General features: G+C 55.6%; 3 protein-coding genes across 6 annotated transcripts in view; 1 reads left to right on the plus strand and 2 right to left on the minus strand.

The window, feature by feature from the left end:
* Nucleotides 1-2,203, plus strand: part of MSLN (mesothelin) — a 36,214-nt gene extending 34,011 nt beyond the window's left edge. For all 4 annotated transcript variants that reach the window (XM_085301939.1, XM_085301942.1, XM_085301941.1 and 1 more), the window contains 2 exons: nucleotides 729-918; nucleotides 1,643-2,203. In XM_085301939.1, the coding sequence (XP_085158065.1) occupies nucleotides 729-918; nucleotides 1,643-1,737 (285 nt within the window). In that variant the 3' untranslated portion in view covers nucleotides 1,738-2,203. The remainder of the gene's footprint in view (nucleotides 1-728; nucleotides 919-1,642) is intronic.
* An 891-nt stretch (nucleotides 2,204-3,094) lies between these two features.
* LOC146597530 (mesothelin-like protein) lies at nucleotides 3,095-12,749 on the minus strand. Its single transcript, XM_085302002.1, has 15 exons — nucleotides 12,691-12,749; nucleotides 11,562-11,602; nucleotides 10,940-11,060; nucleotides 10,506-10,591; nucleotides 9,966-10,092; nucleotides 9,649-9,839; nucleotides 9,464-9,554; nucleotides 8,990-9,134; nucleotides 8,470-8,654; nucleotides 7,650-7,805; nucleotides 6,923-7,056; nucleotides 6,237-6,367; nucleotides 5,968-6,062; nucleotides 4,718-5,747; nucleotides 3,095-3,960 (listed from the first exon to the last, which is right to left on the minus strand). Exons 1-15 carry the CDS (start codon nucleotides 12,739-12,741, stop codon nucleotides 3,878-3,880), a joined length of 2,667 nt encoding a protein of 888 aa, XP_085158128.1. The 5' UTR covers nucleotides 12,742-12,749; the 3' UTR covers nucleotides 3,095-3,877.
* A 4,784-nt stretch (nucleotides 12,750-17,533) lies between these two features.
* RPUSD1 (RNA pseudouridine synthase domain containing 1) lies at nucleotides 17,534-21,819 on the minus strand. The gene is made up of 5 exons (XM_085301943.1): nucleotides 21,572-21,819; nucleotides 20,957-21,080; nucleotides 20,507-20,609; nucleotides 20,325-20,426; nucleotides 17,534-19,927 (listed from the first exon to the last, which is right to left on the minus strand). The coding sequence occupies exons 1-5, from the start codon at nucleotides 21,751-21,753 to the stop codon at nucleotides 19,527-19,529; spliced, it is 912 nt and encodes a 303-aa protein (XP_085158069.1). The 5' UTR covers nucleotides 21,754-21,819; the 3' UTR covers nucleotides 17,534-19,526.
* Between the last annotated feature and the right edge of the window lie 355 nt (nucleotides 21,820-22,174).

Genomic DNA, 22,174 nt, shown 5'->3' on the forward strand with positions numbered 1-22,174 from the left:
TCCATTGGTGTAAATCAGGAGTCACTCCATCAAATTCAGAATGATGTTGCAGCAGTGGAAAGAGGGTGACCAGCTTGAAGCTTCTTCGAAAGAGTGGTTTGGAATCATACATAGATGCTTACTCAGCCTTAGTGGGCAGTTTCCCAAGACTGGGCTCTCATAGACATAATAGCAGGGAGCAGGATTCCACTAGGCAATGTGATAATCCTTTGCTTTGCCTCAGTCCAAAGCTACGTATAGCTCTCCTAACTTAGTGCCGGGAGTGTTGGCAGTCAGGGATAAGCTGCTGTTCTAATACTGTCTGTTTTGGAAGAGAGTCCTGGGACTGGGGCCCTTGCTTGGGTGTAGAAGAGGGGTCTTGGATGAGGATGTAAGCAAGGTGAAGAACCATGCCACTGAGCTGAATGTAGGCAATGCAGTCTTTTGGGAAGGGTAAAAGCCACAACAGCAGATGCAGTATTATGGAGAAGCAGCAACAATTCTAGCTTTGACCTAGTGTCCTCCAGCATGGTCTTGTCATCAGAGGATGACAGAAATAAGCTTTGAGAAATCATTTTTATTCCCATTGAGTAAGACAAGATTGTCCCAGTTGAAAGCACTCAAAAGAAGTTTCTTTCCTGTTTTTAACACTTCTGTTAACAGAAACTTCACCAAGTCCTTGGTCACAGGTATTTTGTCCATTCTTGCACTTATATCTCTATATCTTGCTCTTTGATTTTTTTTTGTAGATCCTGACACCTGCTGAAGTAAAGGACTTGCTGGGAGTGAATCTCAAAGCACTGRCGACTGTGCAGAACAAGTCACCCGTCCGGGAATGGGTTCAAATGCAGAAACAATCTGACCTGGATAAACTAGGTGTTGGGCTCTTTGGGGGAACACAGGAAGGTTACATCAATTTGGTCACACCCAAATTTCAGAGTACGTAGTATATTAGGAGTTCTGATTGTCATGMTTTAAATATTTATTTTTGGGTAACAGCAAGGATGAAAACTGCCTTAGGGAGTGAGGTGTTTTCAGTCATCTGTATAAGAGAACTGAATGCACCAAGCTGATAYAGCTCCCTGGGGACCAGAGTCAGTCACAGCTGTGCTCAAGCAGGCTGTTGCATTGAGCAGTGCTGCAAAACAGCTCTGGTCATGCTCTTGGTTGTGCTTGTGCCAAGGTCCTGGAGAGTCCAGCTGGCTACTCCTTTTTCAGAGGGAGCAGAGACTGTGGCTCTTGACTGCTGTGGACCCTTTGAGTGGCGCTCGTCACTGCACATCCACTCAGCCCCACTGAAATACACTGGGTAGCGCTCACCTCCTCACTTTGCCTCCTGGCTTCGGGGGCAGCAGATTCAGTTCTGCTGAGGAGCATTGAGCCTTGCAGCACACCCCGAGTCCAAGAAGAGAGRCAATTCTGTAATCCCACTGTGAACATCTTCACTGCCTGAACATCTTAGCTGAGTGAGCACTTACACAGCATCCTGCTCTCACATTTGYCATATTTGGGATGTGACTGGGAGATTCTGTTAGGAATGGATATTTCGTCGTCAGAAAGCCAAAGATTTTTCCTGCATGTGGTGTAATGGTATGGTCTCCCCCATGGGGGAATGGTTCAGTTGTTGGGTTCTTTGCACTGATACCCCCTCTTTTTCCTTTAGCACCATCCTCAGCTCCCCTGGGTGCCGTGGCCATGGTCTTCCACCTCCTGCCCGCTCTGCTTCTCAGTTTCCTGATGATGTTGGTCTTGTCTTGAAAACTTGTCTTCCTTCAGGAGAAAGCAAGATGAGGGGGACCAGCCTGTAGCTTGCTCTGAGGCCTGTTAGGGGACTGTCAGGCCTARGGCAGGGGGAGGATGCTCAGTACTAGCAGGCAACTGTTACGGAGCCCAGTGTTCATTTTTAGGTACTTTTCTTTTTCAAATCAGTAGAAAAAAATCTGAATATTTTGTCTGAAGGGAAGATTTCAGACTCTTCAGAGCAGGAATTTTCTTGTTTGCATTTTGTACAGAGCCCAGCCTATGTAAAGCCCAGCCACATTACTGCAACATAACCCATGCCACTATTTTACTGCATAACCCTGGTGGGTTGAATGAATTGGCTCTTCTACATATTAATGATTACATTTCTCAGGGTCTGATCTCTACTCTGCGAGTGGGAATGAAGTTTTCCAGCTGTTTGTAAAGAAATGGTGAAATTGAGTAAAAAATGCCAGAAGCAAAATGATGATTTGCTGTTGTCTTCTCTTCACTCAYGTAGCCTGTGGCTTAGTGTCTGCAAGTACTGGACAAAAATAAATGGTCAGGAACCCTAGGCATGCTACTTACTTCTCTTTGGTGTTGACTGTTTAAGCCTAACATCTGAGGCTGTTTTCCCCATCTTTATGGGGAAGGTGTAAGGAATTTGTGTAACATTTTTGGTAGAATTTTTCTGCTGATTAGGAAACCCTGTTCAAAAAAAACTTCAGTGCAAACTGTGCTTTGTCAGAATCCAGCCTCTGAAATCTCCYTTTTTCCCCCAAGAGGAGAGCTTGCCTGCAAAGACGTTACAAATGTTCATTCAAGCCATGGTTTACAGAAGGAGGAGAGAGTAGTCTGTCCTTCATTGCAGGTTTCTGGGTGGCTGGTGACACTTCTCCACAGCTTGCATCCAAACTGCTCTGTTGGGAGGAAATTTAACTCCAGCAGTCAGGCTCTACAGCCATCAGTGTATCTCTGACTAGTTAGAAGTCATTGCCGCAGTGCTGGGGCAGTAGCTAGAGTGGGAGATAGCTCAATGTAAGTAAGGCAGTCTGCTTTTTTAGCAATATTTCCCAAAGTTCATTTTCCCAATAGAAATCTTGATTTATTTCTTGTTCCTTGACTCACTCTCAACAAGTGACATAAAGACTCTGCTCAGCCTGTAAAGCATGAAACCAGGAAAGTTGGGGATCTGCAAGCAGGAAGGAGAAACATGCGCTTGTAGGAGAGCTACTAGAAAGGGAGACATGAGATAATTGAAGAAACTCAGAATGGAAGTGGAAACTGTTTAGATATAACTTAGCCAGAAAAACCTACAATACAAAGCACTGAACACATCAAAGAACATCTTTGATTAAGAAAAAGAAAAAAAAAATTTTTGATTGATGTTTTATTATATAGCACTACAACAGTAATCAGTATGCACTGTCTTCAATTAATCTTCTCTCTAACTAGGTTTTGCATAGTGTGACAAATCCTGATCAAAAGTCTTGTAAATTCGTAAAGCAAGATAAATGCGATTTAGTGGATTTCTGATGGAGCTTTCAGATTCTGTTGCTGGGCCACATTTTGCTTCCCCTGTGGTGGCCAGGAACTTGGATCCCTGAATAGTCCCACTGATTTCGACAGCTCCCAGTGGGATTGCTTAGGAAGCGCAAGGCCACTTGATCTGAGTAAAGCTAGCACAACTGGGCCCACTGTCAGCATTAATGTGGTGCTGGACCAATCAATGTTACTGATAATTGTATTACATAGAGCAGCTAGCTAGTAAACCACCTTTTTTTATTTTTTTTTCTCCTTCAATCTCATCCTGAAATAYAAAGTAGACTTGGGGATTGAATGTGAATAAGATCCTGCTGTACTTATGGTAGGATTCATCTCCAAGTAAAAGAYCCCTGAGTGATGAAAAGGTATTAATTATTTTAACACGAACCTATTGTTTTATTTTGAGTTGGRCTTTTTTTGGCCTGGAAAAATACTTGTCCCTCATATCCTGACTTACAAAATAATCAAATTCCCTGCTGGTCTAAAATTGACAAACTTCATTCCTTTCTTGGCTTTCTGCCTTTCAGCAGGGAATTTGCCAGTGCCGATATTTTGGAGGATTGTGAAAATTAAAGGCGGGATGTAGTGAATGTGAGCCTGAAGGGTGGTGGTGTCAGAGAAGCACTTGCAACAGTGAGATTCCCATGGCTGCAGTGAGTACGTGCAGTAAGCGGGAGGAGAGCCTGGATCCGGAGCCTAGATGGAGAACAGAGATGAGAATGAAATGGATTATCTAGGTAAAGAGCTTGTGAGGGGCTGTTACAGTTGTAGAGTTACTTTGGGGTTCAGGTACAGCAGAGGACTGTGCATCTGGGAGATCTACTGTTTTCTGTCTTYTGTAGTGTTGCCCTTACCCTGCGCCTTCAGACACTGACCTGCACCCTGCTTACATCGACTGGAAATGAATAGTTAGGAGCACTGAGTCATCTCTTAATTACACTAGCATAAAGCAGGAGTAAATCTGTTTGATTCATTAAAGCTAGTGTAGTGGTGTAGCTCTACCAAGATAGAGGGCTTCAAATTTTAGGGCTTTTATAATGACACCTGTTTCAAAAAYACTGTATGCAGCTAAAATATTGAAGGTCACATCCTCGCCTTGTGAAAGATGGCACAGTACCACCGACGGTAACAAAATTATACCGGCTTCTCCCCACAGTGGATGAGGAGGTGTCGTATGTTCAGAGCTTGATAATACACATGAAGGTGCCCCTCGCTGCCCTTGCAGAGCACGCGCTGTCTGAAGGTAGCGCGCTCTAGATTGGGTGGTGCTACAGTGCCCTGCAGAGATGCGTTACTGACTTGTCAGTAGCTGTAAGGAGTTCCTTATGGGCAGCAGCACACCAGTGCTGAATCTGGCCCAGAAAAAAGTGAATCAGCTACTGCTTGTCAATGAAAACTTTTGCCTTTGGATTGGTTCCTAAGGCTTTCCCCRCTTCTCGTGTTCACACCTTACCAGGTTCAGGTTGTAGATTGACGTATCCGACGGGTGTTGGGTTCTGCGGCTCTGGCACATCTGTAGGTGTTTTCTTAGTGGTCTCACTGCTGGTTGTGGTGGAAGAGGGGCTGAGAAATGCTGGAGGGGCACCAGTCTTGCAATTGAATGTTGTTGTCTTGACAGTTGAGGAGATGACACCCTTTTGGGTAGAGATGGAGGTTCTGGGAATTGRGGTGGGCTTGTTGGGGATGATGTTTGTTTGCGTGGCTGTGGTGACAACAGGAGCAGAAGTGGTGTTAGGGACAAGGGCACTAAAAGCACTGTGGGTACTTGGAGTGGTGGTATTGTGGCTGGTAGGAGCTGGGTTGGCAGTACCCCCATTTACTGGGATGCTGGTATTGTGGGTGGTAACRGCCAGGTGAGTAACAGCATTTGAAGTAGTGGTGGCGTTGTGTGTGAGAGCAGGGGATGGGGGGAAGCTGGGGGAGACGGTGCTGGGGTTGACTGCAGCAAGGATGGTGGTGAGGAGGGCAGTAGTTGGGGAGGTGGTCACCTTTGAGGTGCCAGACTGGTGGGTAGAGCATGGGTTCGTGGAGCTAGGGGTCTGAGCAGGTCGGGCTGTGAGTCCAGAGGTGACAGCAGGACTCCCACCAGCACTGGGGAGGGTTGTGTGAGCGGGTGGGGGAGTGCCGCTCGGTGCGATCGGGCTGAGAGCGCTCAGGGTCGGGGCCGTACGGGTGCCGATACTTGAACTAATAGTAGTGTGGCTGTTAATGGTGCTGGGGGTGGTGACAGTGGGGACAGCAGTGGTGGCGAGGACAGCGGTCGTGGGGGCGRTACTGGCTGAGGGGGTGATGTTAGCAGGGGTGGGAGATCCCGTGGAGCTGGGCTCCACCATCCCCCCTTGCAGGCCAATTCCCAGGATGTGGTCCAGCTCCCACTGGTCCTGTCTCTTGATCCAGCCGATCACAGAAGGATGATTTTCTGCTTGCTTCAGATCAGGTAGRTTTACCCCGAGCAAATTTTTCACATCCATGACAGTGAGTTTCTGCAATATATTTACAACAACATCCCTGTTCATCTGCACAGCTGGCGTTACCAGAAAATGCTTTTCTAGTGGGACTGCAGATTGAGCAATGACTTACAAAGAAAAGGAAAAATAGAGATTTGTTGATTGGACAGGCCATAGCCTTGAACCCCACAGCTCAGCACTTGATTAGCCCTTCTCTTCAGCAGGGGAAGCAGCAGCAGTGTGCTGGGGAACATACCTGCAATTCTTCAGGATTTAGGGCAGTAAAGGTGTCGATGTCCATGGCAATACCAGTTTTAGCCAAGTCTTTCAGGTCCTTTGCTGGAGCTCCACCTTAAAGAAAGCATATAGGGTACCTAGACACAGGCAGACACAGGCACTTCCAAAGCTCAGGGACAGGTTTTGGTGACTTTGATGTCTCAAGTTTGTCTAAAACTCTCTGACAGAGGAAGAAGTATCCGTGCCTCAGGCACCATGGAGAGGGAGGGCAAAGGCTGCAACACCTACCCAAATACGGCTGAATCAGGAAATAATATGCCCTGGTGCCCGCCTCGCCAGCAAAGGCCTCCTGGGCTTTTATGTAGAGTTGGTTCTTTTTGGCTTGAGAACAAGAAGAAATGTCTAATTGTCCAGCGCACCTGAGGAAAGGGAAGGTGACAGATTAGAGCTGGGGACAYGACCCCCAAGTGATAGCAAAAGCCCTCTGTGTGCTCAGGCCAGTGCTGCTGTGGGACAGCAAGGTCTCCTGCTGACTCRTGCAGCTCGTGTGGCCAACAGCACCTCCGTGACCACTGCCAGAGCCCTCCCCAGATGCTCCTCAGCAGCTCCCTGCTGCTGAACCAGCAGCTCGCATTTGTCTGTCATTTTCGCATTGTCTCTTTTCTTGCCATATTTTGAAAACGGCTTGGCCAGCTACAAGTCCTGCTGGCCTTTGTGATTGCCTGAGGAGGTGCATCGGTTTGTCCCCCACCCACTGTATCCTTGGATTTGGCCAAGAATGGTGGGTCCAGGCAGTGGAGCGGAGCGCTGGGGCTGATGTTTTTGCCCAGCTGTGCTGGGCAGTGAGGGGGAGAGTCCGAGGGGTCTGGGAGCGTGGGCTGCGGCAAAGCCTGAGACGGGGTGGGAATCTGCCATCTGCTGCCCTCTTCCCCCGCAAAGCCAAGGTTTGCTGGTAGCCTTAGAAAGTGGGTTACCCTATTGCTTCTGGAGTTATTCTACTGATATGCTCCTCAGCCAGGTTACACAGGTTTCTGCCACCAATTTTCTGAAGCAAGGGCCCAGTTAAGGTGCCCCCTAGATCCAAGTATCTGRTGATCAGATGCTGGACCTGAAAAATGCAATTCAAAACGTTGAATATATTCAGACAAGGAGAATATTCCTCGTACAAATGCTTATCACAGTACAACAAAAGCAGTCACRGCAAACTTGAGCAGAGCCTTTGCTACAAATGCTAGCAAGAAAGGAGAGGAAGAGCTCCTTCAAGGCCGTGTAGCAAATCTGAGCTCGGCAACAAAATCAGACCCTTAACCAATGATACCCAGCTCAGATTTCCAGTCTAGGCGATGGGCCAAGCCTGCAGGTCTGTGATGCCATGTGCGGASACTAAATGGTCCTGTTGCTCCCCCTCCTTTTGGCTGTTGTGGGCTCTCGTGTGCTCGTGCAGCCCGAAGCCAGGCCCCGTTCCCACACCTGTGCCCAGGGCCGCTTACCCTCGCCCCACGCGCTCCCTCCTAGGGCACTCGGTACGTTTTCATCTCGTGTACAGGAGCACTTGCAGCATGCGCAAATCCCCCGGGAGAATCAGTGAGGCCTTTGTTTTCTCTAGGGGCTTGCCCATGTTCTGGGTTCATTTGGGACCCCTTCGGCCAGTTATTGCCACGGACGGTGGCAGCTGCCCTGTCCATCTCTTGACCCTTTTACCTCGGGAGCTTTCCACTTGCCAGCCATGGGGTCAAGCAGAGCTGAGAGTGTGTCACTGGATGTCACCCTCCACATGCTGATCTCCTCTGCGGTGTACTGGTGGGACAACTGCCCAAACAGCTTTAACTGGTCCTCTGGGATCCCCTTGGGGTAAATCTGAAAGGTCAGGCTAGCTTGTCAGAAAAAGAGGGTCAGAGAACGGGGACATCTCTCTTTGTGTCCTAAGTAAGATATGAAGTGCTCTTCATACCCCAAGGCACATTCCAGTGGCTTAAAGAGTAATGAGAAATCCACAGGCCAAACACAGCACCCAAAGTCTCCATCCCCCTTTTACCGTTGCCCTCGTGCTCCTGTGTCCTCTGGCTCTTCGCAATATCTTTAACTTGACACTTGACAGCAAACCCTGGCCTCTGGGTATGGCAAAACACCAGCTGCAGCCAGCCTCTTAGACTGGAGCACAAGGCACATGCTGGAGGACACCAGTGTCTTCAGACCTTCTTTGCAAAGACCAGCCTGTCCATGCTATACCTCATTTTTCTCATCTCTTTTCTCTAGTATTTTTGCCATCCCCTCTTGCTTTTCTCTCTCAGCCATACCTGCTCTCACATCTCAAACACATGCTTTGCAAGGCAAAAACGTGCATTACACCTCCCATGCCCACTAAGTTGCTCCTCCCAAGTACGTGCTGAGTTTCTCCCTCACTGTGATCAGTCCCAGGGACGCCCGTTCCCTGCAGACTGATCTCTCCTTTCCAATAACGTGGCCACATTAACCCAAGACTCAGCTGAAGGATCCTGCCTTATCTCCCTACGTTCATTACCTCGCTGATTTTTTTTTTCATGACATGAAGATACTCCGCAGTGAGAGGCTGTTCCAGCAGAGGTGCCAGGTTTGCTTTTAAAACCTCGTTACTCAGGCACAGATCAAACTGCTCGCTGGTGTCGTAGCTGATGAGGAAGAGGGGGTCTGAGATGGTGCTGGCGACGATCGGTGCAGACAGGCAGTCTGGAGAGAGCCAGGCGGGGAAGGGGGTGTTAGAGAGATGGGGGTTTCCTTCCTGCCCGCCTGACACTGAGCCTATTATGGGCTCTCAAAGTCCCTCAGAAAAGGCATGTTGAATTAATAGGAAATTATAATAATGCTGTTGAAATCATCCTGCAGGGTGGGACTTAGAATTAGAGTCTCATCCTCCGATTTTCTTCTTCTCTCTAGAAACCTTGTTCTCTTGAGAGAGAGCCAGAGGTCAAGGTGCCCATGGCCCCTGATTTATTTTTTTTTACCCCAGGAGCCTTAAGCAACTGAACTAATCCAGACCTGTCACTGCTAACGAAGGTACGTACGTTTTGTGCTCCGCTTAAACCTGCGTCGAGACGAAGAAGAGGCTGTTGCAAAGGCTTTTAGGAGGGCCACAGATTTCTCCCTCTGGGAGACACCTTGGCTGCGGTACTCAGCAGCAATGCTCCTGCAGAAAGCCTTCCTCACCTCCTGAGGAGAGGAAGGGCAGAAAGGGTTCCTGGGCCCCATGGCAGCACAGGCCAAAATGAGTCCCAAGACCCGATGGGCGCATGGCACAAGAGATGCAAGCAGGGCCAGGGCCTCAGCTTCAGGCTAGTTCATAAGGCAGGAAAGGAGACGGATGCTGAGCAAAGGAAAGGTGAAGTGCAGGAGACAAAAGCTAGGTTCAAGAGGATCTGTGGGTCACGGGGGGTAGAGAGCAAAGGACACAGCTCATAGCTAACTCGTTACACATCCCAGCCACCGTCACACGCACTAAAGGGTGAAGGCACCCCAAGGTCTCGAGGGGGATAGCTTACTTCAGCCACTGAAGTCAAAACTGTCTGGTTCAAACTCAGCACGAGTGGCCCCAAGCTTTGCAGAATCCTTAAATCCCAGGACAAAGGATACCTGTGGCCGACGGGACAAGGCACAGCTTAGCTTCCTCGCAGATGCAACATCTTTGACCACCACCCACCCGTAAGTACAAGTGGAGGCTCCTTACCCGTACACCGTGGCACCCCGGAGGAGTACGGCGTTGAGGGCGGCTTGCTGGGCTCTGGACAACGCTGGGCACAGCTTCAGGTTCTCCAGGACACTGGAGTCAGAGGCTGTGATGGTCGCCGGCTCCATGTCACACACCAGGGCACCAAGGCTGCCGAGATGCTCTGGACTCAGGCTGGCGCCGCTCACTCCCTGGGGAGAGGTCGAGACAACCCTTCCTACAACTGCCGAGCTTGTGACACGTCAGATACTTGTCCAACTCAGCGTGGCGCTCGTAACCCTCTCCTGAGCAGAGCTTGCAGCTCAGCTCCAACTCACCAAGCACGCTAGTGCCCCGCGCAGGAGCCGTGTCCTTTGGGTCGAGCCTTTCGGCAACAGGTCTAGGTTCCCTCGAGAAGCCAGAGTGTAAAATGCTTTGCAGGTCTGGTTGCGTACGTTGGCAAAGCTGAGAGGAACAAGATGGGCCATAACTGGGAGGAAGTTTCCTAAGAAGGGGGCAGAGCTCCCCGGGGGGTTCGGTGCGCGCAGCTTGTCAGGGACGGTCGTTGTAAATGGGAAACTTCACTCTCTCAGTGAGTGAAGAAGTTTCCTCACCCTCTCCTCAGCTGAGGAGAGGTCCAGGGGAGATCTGCAGAGCTTCTGAGTGAGGGAGAGGGCTGGAAATGCCTTGATGTGTTAGGTCTGAAGGTGTCTGCCGAAATAGGCGATTTTTCCTAAGTTTCTCCCGTATGCAGCTCCTGCACGCACCAAGGGGGGACGGGGCTGGGTTATTGCCCTGCTCACAAGTGTGGTTGTAATTGGTTCGTTGGAGTGATTCTGCACCAAAACCAGGACCTTGTGCCATCCTTAGATACTCACTCGAAGAACAGCAGCACGTCTGGTGGGTAGCTGGCGAAGTCGGCTGTCAGGTTCTTTGCAGCAAGCAGTTTGGCCAGGCAGGATAACTGAGAAAGAAGAACAGGCAGATGTTTTTCATACTATTGGTGATGAGATGCGAGGCGCCGGCCTTCGCACGGGCTGCCGGCCTGCAGGAAAGCCCAGGCAACGGGCCTGACGTCGTGCTTGGGCAGGTCACATTTGAAAGCAGCTGCAAACCCGTCCCTTTGGGGAGACCCGTCCCGTTAGCTGCAAGGCTCCTGGGACAACGGCGGGAGCTTCCCGTGCCCGGCCCGGGCTTTGGCCTGTCGGGCTCGCAGCTTTCCTGCTGGACTTGTCGCCTCCTCACCAGCAGGCCAGGCGGCAGGAACGGACCGGCCCCCCTCGCTCGCGGCGCGCCTGCCGCAGACGCCTACCTGGGGGCTGCTCAGCGCGGCCCTCCCGCTCCGCAGCCCCTTGGCACGCGACAGGATCTCGGCGGCGGGCAGATCGCCGGCGGAGGAGCACCGGAGACCTCGCAGGACCGAGGCGGAAAGGCTGTTGGGGAGGCTCGTCAGCGTTTCGCTCCCCCCTCCCACGCAGCGGCCGGAGGACGAGCCCGCTCCTTCCCCAGGGGATTCGCGGTTCCCCCGACCGCCGGCCGMCGGCTTGTGGGCGGCCCAGTGCGGTGGGGCTGTGGGTGGACACGACCGACGGGCTGTGCCGGAGAGCGAAGCCTGGAGGTGCCCGGCTCGGCCCCGGCTCTGGTGGTGAAGGGAAACCGGCCGAGCCTGGATTTCGGCTGCCGGGACGCTCCCGCTAAGTCGGCGTCAGCCCCTGAAGGGCAGGAGAGTCTTTACGTGTTCGCGCTACCACAAAAGCYGAGGCAGCTGAAAGCCGGAGCCGCGCTCTGGCGCCCGCGCGCCGCTCCGGATCTGCCCCAGCCCGACGGGCCGTCGCAGCGGGCCGCGACGCACGCGCCAAGAAACGCGCTGTCCGCCCAGGCGAGGCGTCTCCAGCGGCCCGGGACCGGGCCCGGGGCCGGCGCGCGGCACTTACCCGGAGCGTCGGCCGGCGGCAGCTCCGAACGGGACGGCCGCCTGCGGAGGAGGAAACGCAGACGCTCAGCCGGAGCGAGCCACGACCGGGCCGGGGATGGCGTCGGGCCGCGGAGCCGGGCTGGGGCTCTCTCCCCCAAACACCCCGAGCCCGCCTGCTCCGCGGACCGACGTTCCCTGCCGATCCCGCTGAGATCCGGGCCCTGGACGGGAAAGGTCAGCCGCGAGCCCGCAASCTGGCCGGCCGAGGGGTCGGGAACGCGCGTCGAAACACCTCCCCGAGGGACGAGGCGTCGGAGACGAGCTGGGGGAGGGAGCGAGAGCCCCGCCGGAGCGCGTCCCCCGCGCCTCCGGGACCGGCCCGAACCGCGCTCGGCCGCCCGCCCTGCGACACCCCCTGAGCTCCTTTTAGCTCCTTTCCACGCACGGGGGATGCTGCTGCGGAGTACGACCCACACAGCCGGTCAGCCTTTCTTTTGGTCCCCCCCCGCCAACAAGAAATGATCTTTTTTCCAAAACTGAGCGTTTTCGCTAACATCATTCATGTCTTCTAAAACGTTACGCTTTCAGCTCGCATCCCCCAAGCAAATGGAAAAAAATCAAACACGCAGAGCCCTCCTTCCCCTGGGTTTTACCCATCTTTCCATTTTTCTCCTCTTCCAGCAGCAAAACTGAATGAGGGCAAAGTGGAACGGATTAAAGGGCAGCAGAAACCAGGTAAAAAAGTACGTTGTTGAAAAAGAAAATTTCAAAATTTATCCCCAGGTARGAAAATAGTCTAAATATTCTTAGTAAGGAACCACGTGCTGGCTCTGCCCCGTGTTTGCGGTGCAGAGGGCAGTGAGGGCGCAGGGAAGGGACGTGAGGGTGGCCAAGAAAATGAAGCTGGTGCGGACAATCTGTYGCAAAGCTCTTTCTCTTTGCCGTAAGGAAGTAACCAGCTAAATCTCATGAAGGCAGCAGAGTTCTGGGGGATTCCAGGCAGCTCCAAGCAGCCCAGCTGTTTTCTAGCAGAAGATGCAAGACCTGCAGGACTCCCAAGCCTGAATTTACCCCCCACCCCGGCGGGAGGTGAGAGCCCAGCAAAGATGCAGCCTCAGGAGGCACCAAAACRCACGTGTTTGACCTACCGTCGTGCTCGGCTGGCCCGTGAGGTGCCCTTTCCTTCCGTGACTCCTCATCCGCGCCGTCGCGATGGTGTCACCGCTGCGGGGCGCGGAGCGGGCCAGCAGGTCAACCAGCGCAGCGGGGTCCTCGGCGTCCGCGGCCTGGGAGGGAAACGAAACGGTAGGATAGAGGAGAGTAAAACCAGCAACAGAGAGGAACTTCCTCGCGCGCTTGGGCTGGGATCTGGCCCCTGCGGGGTGCGTGACACACGGGCTCTGGAGTTGCCAAGTTCTCCCTTACTGGAGGTGCCCAGACATTTTCCTGCAAATACCTGTGACTTACAAGGCCAAAGGGAAAAAGGTAAAGAATATTTCTCACGTTCAGCAAATGTAGGGCTTAGCCTGAAATAGGAAAAGGCCTCCTCTTCTGAGTCACGTGCTTTTATCTGAGCTCCGGGACAGAGATGAGGAAAGGACAGAAGGGGACACCCGAGCCGGTCCAGTCCGTCGCATTTCAGGTGCCTCGGTCCCGGAGCAGGCATCGACCGACCTGAGCGCTGTTCCCTCTCCCACGCCATCTGGCTCAGTGTAACCCGGTCTTCCCAGGGGCTCCCTTCTCCCGCCCGGGCCCTGGGGCGGTTTTCCCCAGGAGCAGGGACGCTTCGAAGGTTGGGTGCAACCATCTCCCCCTGCTTTCCAGGCACCGGACTCCGTGCGAGTTCCTCGGGGACCGGGGCAGCCCCGAGCGCAGCGCGTGCCCGCGCTCTGCCCCACGACACGTTCCGGCTCCGGTCAGAGCAGGCGTCCCCGGAGGACGCCCGCCGGGGCGGGGAGCCGCCGGGACGGCTGCAGCTCCCGCCGCTCGGCGCAAACCGTCTCCTTATTAACCGTCTCCTGTTTCAGTGACCCGCGGTGACTTACTGACGCTGCTTCCACGAAGTCCGCTGAAAGCCCTGCAACAAAGCGAGATCAGGTTGTAAAATATCTCTCTCTGCTTGCGACCTTCTAAAGCAGCTCCGTATTTAAAAAGTTCAGGAAAAATCTTTTCTGTGTCAAATTGACATAGTGTTCAGTAAACGCAGGCAAAGGCGCCGAGGTTCGGAAGCGCAGAGGCTGCAAGCATCCTGCAATGTGCATTCAGCCCTGATAACCGGGACTTCGCCTASGGGGGGGTTTAAAAGAGGGCGAAAGAGCTGCCCGGAGCAGAGCGCGTTTGTGCAGGAAATATCCGACGCKGTGCGCGGCGCGGGCTTGGAAAACCTCCCACGGCTTCGTAACGCTAAGGGTAGCGCGAGACGGAGGACGGCCAACGCGAGGCGGGTTGGTAAACGGAGAGCTGCCGCGGCCGGGGCTGGGGGCACAAAGCGACTCACGGAGGCAGAGCAGGCAGGCRGCCAGGACGCGGGCTGCCGGGGTCATGGTGCCGGCGGCGGGGCCGCGGMCTCGGGGCCGCCCTGGAAGAAGCACGGGGCCGAGGGTGAGACGATCCCCCCCCCATCTCGCCCCAGGTGCTGATTTGCCGCGTCAAAAATCCCCCAGCGCCGCAGACTCGGCGCGAGCTCTGGCGCTGCACGAGCGCCGGGGCAAATCCACCCGGCAACCAAGATAAAAAAAATTGTTTTTTTTTAATCTTATATAGCAGATGGCAGAATTTTGTTCTCTGCATCTTATTGAGAAAACTCCGCATCGCGTATTCCTCTCGGCCACGCGGAGCCACGTCCCTGCCAGCCGCTCGCGCGGCGGCTCCTGCCCCGTCCCYGGCTCGGCGCCGCGCCGGGACGGACTGGGAGAAATCCGCCAGCGCCGCGGCACCTGCACCAGCCCAGTGCAACGGCAAGAGCAGGTGTTGCTCTTCCTCCTAACTCCGTACCAATCAACCAGAGGCCCCTAATAGAAAATAGAGCCAGAAATTAGCTCAGCAGGCTGTTTAAGAGCCCGCAGAACAATTAGCTTATTGACCTTCCAGCTAGATGCTACTAATTTTTCAGCTAGGTCTCATTACGTGCCGCGAATCCCCCTGAGCTCCCCCGGCAGTCTCATTTCCTCACCTCCGTGGATCCGCTGGGATCCGCTGGGGCGGCAGAGTGAACCGCGTTTCGGGAGGGCAAGGTGCTCACCCGGCTGCAGCCGGCGCGGCGGCGGAGCCCCTCTCGCTGGGTGCTGGGCGCTGGCGGCCGGCGACGAGCAGCCTGCATGAGCTGCTGGGCGCCCACACCTCGCCGGGGTGGGGAGAAGGGGGTGTGACACAAGCAGTTTCTCAAGAGCATTTCGTAAAGTAGCTTTTTTTTTTTTTTTTTTTTTTTTTTTTTTTGGGGGTGGGTTTTTTTTTTTTTTTTCCCTATAAGGGTCAGTTTGAACTTGGGGCAAACGAAGTTTGCTCAAACCTCTAGTTTGACCATTCCTGCCTCTCTTACGGCGACAAAAGTTCCCTAAAGCTAGTGAAAGGTCTTTGAACTCTTTAGGGGTTTATTTTGTAGGGCAGCCGGGGTTCAGACTAGACCAATCTCCAGGGAAGGCTTGGTACCCCTGCGAGGGCTTGGGGTCCCTTGCCAGCTTTCTCTTGCATGTGGACAATCTCTGCTTCCTTTTTTGCAGCTTTCTACCTGGAATTTTTTGATCGTGTTCTGAAACAGAGCCTGGAACATGCCCCAGGTAACCAGGCTGAAAATAAGGAAAGGCTGGGGTAGATCGGCCTTTGCAAACGGTCGTTGCAAACCCCGGAGCGGCTGCAGGTGGGTTTTGCTCCCTCTTGGCAGCTCCTGGTTGTGGCACCCCGGGTGGCCCCGGGCTCCCCGGCAGCTCCTCGAGGGTTTGTGCCCGAGCCCAGACCTGAACTGCGTCCGTGGCTCCGGCACCACGAGGGCACGGGTCTGACCCCCTTCCTCCCCCCGGTAGCCTGGCGGTCCCCCGCCGTGGCCCGGCYGCTCCTCGGGGCCGCGGTGCCTCCRCGGCCTCGCCGGCGGCGCGGGCGAAGCCGATGAACCGGTCCTGCAAAGCAAGGTGTTGGTCAGCAGCTCTCCGATATTTCTGGTTTCTATTTTGGAAGGATCTGCTGCAAAAAATAGCTCCCGTCGGAGAGCTAAAATTACCGAAACTTGTTTGCTCCATGGGTGCCGGCGGGAAGGGCCCGGGGCTCTGCAGCCGGGGGGGGGGGGTGCGTGGGGGAGCAGGGATGCGGCAGGGCACCCCGGGGGCACCGCGTGCGCCAGGCTTGCCGGGAGCCCTGAGACAACGTTTGGGGCCACGGACGACCCAAGCGTGGGGAGCCAGCACCGGCAGTCCTGGCTGCGCCGGGAACCGAAGGCTCTTTGCCCCCCCCTTTTTTTTTTGCATTTTAATGGTCAGCGCTGTTCGGGGTCTCTGGATCGCCATGCGCCAGTTTGAAATCTGAGCAGCACCGAGAGTGTCTTTGGGCCGCCACTCGTTTTTCCAGCTGCTTCAATTTGAGGAACGACCTGTTGATATAGAAGAGTCCTTAAAACGCCGTGCTTGGAGGCACTTGTCTCTGCGAACCACCTAAACACCAGTAAATCCCCCCGCAGCGTGTCACCCGCTGGCGCCGTGCGCCCTGCCGGGCAGCACTGCGCTGCTCCCAGYGCTCCTTGCCGGGGGAGAGCTGCGGTGTTTTGAAATTAGGCAGAGCTTTTCTTCCTCCTCCTGCTACTCGGCCTGGGACAAAAGCAGCTGCTGATGTTGTCAGTCAAATATTTTTTTTATTGGGTGACTCTGGGTTTTTCTGTTTTCAGAAAACTGAAACCAGTTTCTGTTCGAGGTCTGGGTGCAAACGCGGGTCACCGAGGGACGGGGGCGGCTGGCAGCGTGCCGCAGCGGACACCGGTGCCCGGGGGCCGTGCCGCGAGGCGCCCGCGGGGCAGACCTTCCCGAGCTGGCGCCCGGGACCCCGGGTGGCCCCCACTGCGGGTCCTGGGCGAGGGTGGCCTTAGGGATGTGCTGGGGAGTGGTGGGGGAACGGCAGCGAGCGCAAAATAGGGCTGAACCGCGGGTATTTGAGATGGAAAAGGTCCCGGGGGCAGAGTGGAGCGAACAGGCTGAAGAGCAAGCGGCTGGTGCAGCCTCGGCGCTGGGCTGCTGCCGCTGCCCCGGGCACAGAGGGGCTTCCCAAACCTGCTCCGGGAAGAGGGATGCTTCAGCCTTCCCCCCCGGAAAGGCACGCACGTCTTGCTCGGGGACGCGAAGGGGAGGGAGAAAGTGGCGTTTTTCTGGCTGGAAGAAAATGTGTGAAACCAGTTGGTGAAAAACCCCGTGCACTGGGGCAGACCCTGGGCCAGATTTGGAAAAGCACCATCGTAACTGAGCCCCTCCGACACGAACGGCTAGGAGCTGGCTGGCTTCCAGGCCAGCGTCATCCCCGCCTTCTCCCCCCATTTTACAGAAGAACGTGCTTTTATTTTAGCAGAGGGGAGCACAAGAGGTTCGGGAGCAAGGGAAGCAGCACAGCCCGGAGAGCCTCGTGGCTGGAGGGGGCCGGCGATGGGAAGAGATGAGCTGCAGAAAGAGCGGGGCCAGCATCCCCCGAGCAYGCGAGGGCACCTGCATTCGCCTCCTTGCCTGCATCCTTGCTCGTCTTACCAAGATCTACTAAACYCTCTTCCATGGTGGAGCATCTTCGAGTTTCCTCCACCGTCCCGAAGCTGCCGGCCAGGATGGTGTTCAGGTGGGTAAACTCTCTCGTCTCTGCAACGGGGATTTTACCTGGGCGAGGGGGGGGAGAGCAAAGCCCGTCCTTGCCCAGCAGGCTGGCCAGGTTGGAGCCCGTCTCGCCGGGACGGTTCGTGCCCGTTCCCCAAAGCCCCTCGGCGCTGCATCGGGGCTCTTGCAGGGCAAATTAAGAGACCGCTAGTTCAAATGCAGTACACACRTGTAATGATTTACTCCAGTAACATCCACAAACGTGCAGCTGTAAATAAGGATTACTCCCAGATGCACAGAACGCCACAACACGCCACTCACAACCCCCCAAAACACAGGTGCATTCACGCAAGACAYAGCGAATTATCTGGTGGAAGGAATTACACGATCAGGACGGAGCAACGCTGCACGCCAGCACGAAGGGAAAGCARGGCGAAGGGCTACCGTAAAATACCTCGCTCCAAGATACGGAAAATATACATTTTATCTCCRGTTCCTGCAAGGTGGGGTAAAAAGTGCAATACGTGAAGGCTGGGATGGGTGCGGGGTTCCTCCAGCGGTCCCGGCAGGGGCTTCCCGGCCGCCACCGTCCGGGTGACCGGCGCCTGGCGCACGCRCGTCGGTGCCAGCCGAGGCCACGACCTGCGGAGCAACTAATGGCACAAAAACCGGGGCGCCAGAGCCGCAGCCGAGCTCCCCACCAAGGGCCGCGTGGCAGCACACGTCAGGGGGCCGCGGTCACCGACATCCTTCGGCAGCCTCAGGGCTGTTTCTCATAATCCCACTCCAGCCAGTTTTTTATTTTCAAARCTTCCTCTAAGGGCTGCAGAGGAGAAGCGAGGTGGAAACCAGAGCGCAAGGGCAGCACGGAGTGGACTGGCGAAGCAGGGAAATTCTCAGACCGAGTTTTGGTTGYGTGCTGCAACGCCGAGCTCCAGCCCGAAACTCGAGCTTCCTCCCGGCCGCCCGCGGGCCGTCGGCGTCTCGAGCAGCTTCAGCCGTTTCTCCGCCTGCTCGCACCCCGCCGGAGCCCCAGCAAACTGTCTAACCACAAGACCTGTCTCCAGCTCCATCTAGTGCTAGCACCCTGCTAGCGAGGGACAAAAACATGATCCTTGTTCCCCGACATTAAGGAAAAGCAGAAACAGGCTTTTACCTTCTGATCCCGCCCCGGCAGGGGTTGCGTTCGTATCCAGGATAAAAGCGGGTGCTAAGAAAAGGAGGTATTAGTAGAAAGAATAATCAGATCTATTAAAAATAGCTTAGCGATGCTGGCTATTTCGGGTACAAGTACTAAAAATACACGCGTTTCCGAGGCCATCAGTATTTCAGAACTGCTAAAAGACTAGATTCTCTTCATAGAAATTTGGAAAAAGTTTAAAATCTATTAGTATTAATTCACTCATCTTCAACAAAGCTTTAAAAAAATACACGTGGGCTGCTGCAGCCAGGAAATCGGCAAGGACGGGGGGAAAGCAGCGATCCTCTGCGGCGGTTAGGGGACTTCTCCTGTTCCGCACCGCTCAGTTCGGCGGGGARAACACCCGGCGGCCGAGTCAGCAGGAAAGCCGCGCGGGAACCTGCCCCGCGCAGCCCTAGAGAGGCGCCGCCGGGCTGTCCTCGGCCCCCGAACTGGCCAGCAGCCTCCCGAGCCCCCTCTCTGCTCCCGCAGTGGGGCAGCCCCACTCGCCGCCCGCCCTGGCGGGACCCGGCCCACAGGCAGGAGCAAGGGGTGGGAAGGTGGGAAACAGATCCCATGCTGCGTCCAGCAGGACGTACGACTCGGGTTCTCCCCCCGCTTCGACGGGGCGCGCTCCGGCACCCTCGCGCTTCGCGTCCGCGGACATCGCCGCCGCTCCACTGGCGACSCTCGTCTCGGTGCTCACCCAACCGCACCTGAGCCCGAGGACAGCGCGGGACACCCTGGGTCCGACCTGCGCTCGAAGCTGCTGCAGGACACGCTAACTCTGCTGCTGAGGCGTGGAGTTAGGGAAGGGGCATCGAGGGGTCAGGCGGGTGATGAGGATGTTACAAAATAAGCCAATCCTAGCTGCTGCTAAAACCTGTCTCATCMCAGTCCCAGAAGTGAAGGAAACTATGGTGTACAAGAAGTGCAGATGTGGTCAGCGCTGGGCTTGGAGGGGAGGCTGGCCAGGACCCACTCGGACAAAAATGGAGCTTTGGGTTGGAAATGCAGAAACTTCTGCTGTTCACTCCAAAGTCCACTCCGCCAACCACTGCTCACACTTGGCTCGCTGGTCCTCTGTCTCCRCTCTCCCAGCTTTGCTCGGTGCCTCCTCTCCTCTGCTACTAAGCACATTTTTTTGGCTCTCCTCCTCTTCTCCTTTCTGGATCATCTTGTCCTTTAGCTCCTGGATGGTCTCATCTAGCCGGTGAGTGATGTGGTGAGGCACCCAGTTGCTGTCCATGGYGGTCACGAAGGGGTCGGGTGCAGAGACCTCGATGAGCTCCTTCCCGGTGGGGATGCGCAGGTAGTAGGCGTGGAGCATCATCCTGTAGGGACTGCTGTCCGTCTTGTGGCTGTAGGTGAAGTCGCCCACGATGGGGTGGCCGATGGCGCTGCAGTGAACCCGGAGCTGATGTGTCCGCCCTAGGGGGAACCCAGGGGCAGGGTCATCAGAGACAGCAGTTACTGCGGTTGAGGGCCCTGTGGTCCGAGGTGACAACGCACCAATCCCCTCTGTCCCCCCCTTCAGAGGACGCAAATCCCCATGAGCTGAGCGCAGCCTTCAGCTCAACCCTTCCCAAACTTTGCTTTGCACCGTGCAACCACGTTACAGCCAAGGGCCAGGGAGGCCCGCGCAGGGCAGCAGCAGGGCCAACGGCTCCTCTCTCTGGCTCAGCAGCTCTTCCTACCAGCTCGAGCGTACGAGCCGTGCCTGGCCAAGCAGCAGAGCTAGCCAGCACTCAGCCCCTAGCTCCTGCCATCGTGTCCCAGGGYAGAAATCCTGCTGCGCGCTGGCGCAGCCCCAGCCGCCGGCTCCCACCTGTCAGCGGCTGCAGCAGCACTTTGGTTACGGGCTCCCCGCTGTAGGATCCGTGTTCGAGAACGATCAGCTCCGACTGGCAAGGCTTGGGATTTTCACAGCCTGGAAGGCGAGCGGGAAGGGGGTCAGCTCACGGCGCAAACGCCGTTCGGGTGGCGCGCGGCTCCGCTCCGGGTGCTTACCCTCCGTGCCCTCGATGCACATCATGTGGGTCATGCCCTCGGTCGTGTTCTTCCCTATGGCGTACTGGATCGTCATTCGGCTTTGCTTCACGTGGCCCCTGACCTGGAGGGCGGAGGGGAGAAACCTGGTTCACCGGACAAACCGAGCCCCGAGCCTCGCTGCTCAGCCGCGCCAGGCAGGAGACACGCAGGAGCTGCTCCCCTTTTAGCACGCTCAGAAGAGGTGTCCARCTCCCGGAGGCAGCGAACAAACTGCTGCAGAACACCAGGCTGCAGGACGGGTGTCCAGACTCTGCACTCCAGGTGTCCCTGGCAGCAGGATCAGGCTGGAAAACTCGGTGTTTTGTACAGTCCCGTGGGCCTACAAACCACCTCAGATACTCACAGATCAGACGGGCTGATGGTGGCTGTGGCAAGCTGTGACGGAGGAGAGCCGGCGGCTGGACTTACCAGGGCAAGATAGGCTTTGGTCACCAGCCGATCCTTGAAACACTTGTAGGCGCTTCCTGCCGCGGCTTTGTTGAGTGCCACGCAGAGGGCCCCGCTGGTGGAGAAGTCGAGCTGGTGGCAAAACCTGCGCAGGAGACGGATGTGGAACATCTCCAGGGGATTCCTGGCAGCTGCAGTTTTTCTTTCATACGTGCTCTGCTTCGAGGCAGGGCACTAAGTTTGGGTGCCTGACCCTCCTGGACAGTCCAACTTGCCTGCCAGTGACAACCCTGAAGCAGAGAAATGCTCCTATACTGGGAGCATGAGGAACGTCATGTTCCGCGGGAAGTTAGGGGAAGATGCCAACCTGAGGCTGTACCTAGCGAAGGCAGTGGCAGGCACAGCACAGCTCAGCCTGTGGCTGGATGTTGCCCCACGTACCCCCTAGTTGCCCCTTGTATCCTGTGTCACTCACTGGTGCCACGCCAGCCCCGGTGTGGCCCCAGACCTGAGGCAGCCCATCAACAGCAGCGGTGCCCATCGTTGTTCCCACATGGTGCCACCCAGCAAGGAGGCTGTGGGCAGCGGACTGAGATCAGCYGAAGAAAAGGTCCGTTCGGTCTCGCAGGCACTTACCTGAAGCCGTAATAGGTGTCCGGGTCGGCGAGCTCGGGGAACCGGTACTTCAGCTGACTCTGCAGGGTSAGCTTCTCGTACCACATCTTGCTGTCGATGCGGATGTCCCAGTGCTTGTTGACCACRATGAAGTCCGGGCTCTGGTAGAGGATGGACAGGTTGTCGATGGTGCCCGGCTCCATGGCGAGCGCTGCAGGGAACAGCCGCAAATCAAGGCGACCTGGGATACCAGACCTGCACGTCGCAGCTGCTCCATCCACCGCGGCGGTGAGCGAGCGACCTCCACGGCTGCCTCTGCGCTTCAGCAGGCCCCGAGACCGGGAGGCAAGAGCAGAACGGACCGAAGCCACGAGCCGCGAGCAAGGCAAGAAGCACAGGGGGTCGGGGCGTCACGGCAGGCCCTGGGCTGTGACCCCGACTGATGGAAAGGGACGGGGGCGACATGAGCAGGCGCCTGTGCACCACCTGTGCGGGGCCACAGCCACTCTGGTGTCACGTCATACGGTACCGCAGCCCAGTACAGCGTCACCCTGCACTGGTGCCGCAGCGGTATTGATGCTGCTCCATACTGGGCCTGCAGCTGTAGCGGTGTCACACGGTACC

The sequence above is a fragment of the Rhea americana genome, unplaced genomic scaffold (genome assembly GCF_003343005.1).
Source record: "Rhea americana isolate MKP2758 unplaced genomic scaffold, rheAme1 scaffold_181, whole genome shotgun sequence".
Taxonomy (NCBI): Eukaryota; Metazoa; Chordata; class Aves; order Rheiformes; family Rheidae; genus Rhea; species Rhea americana.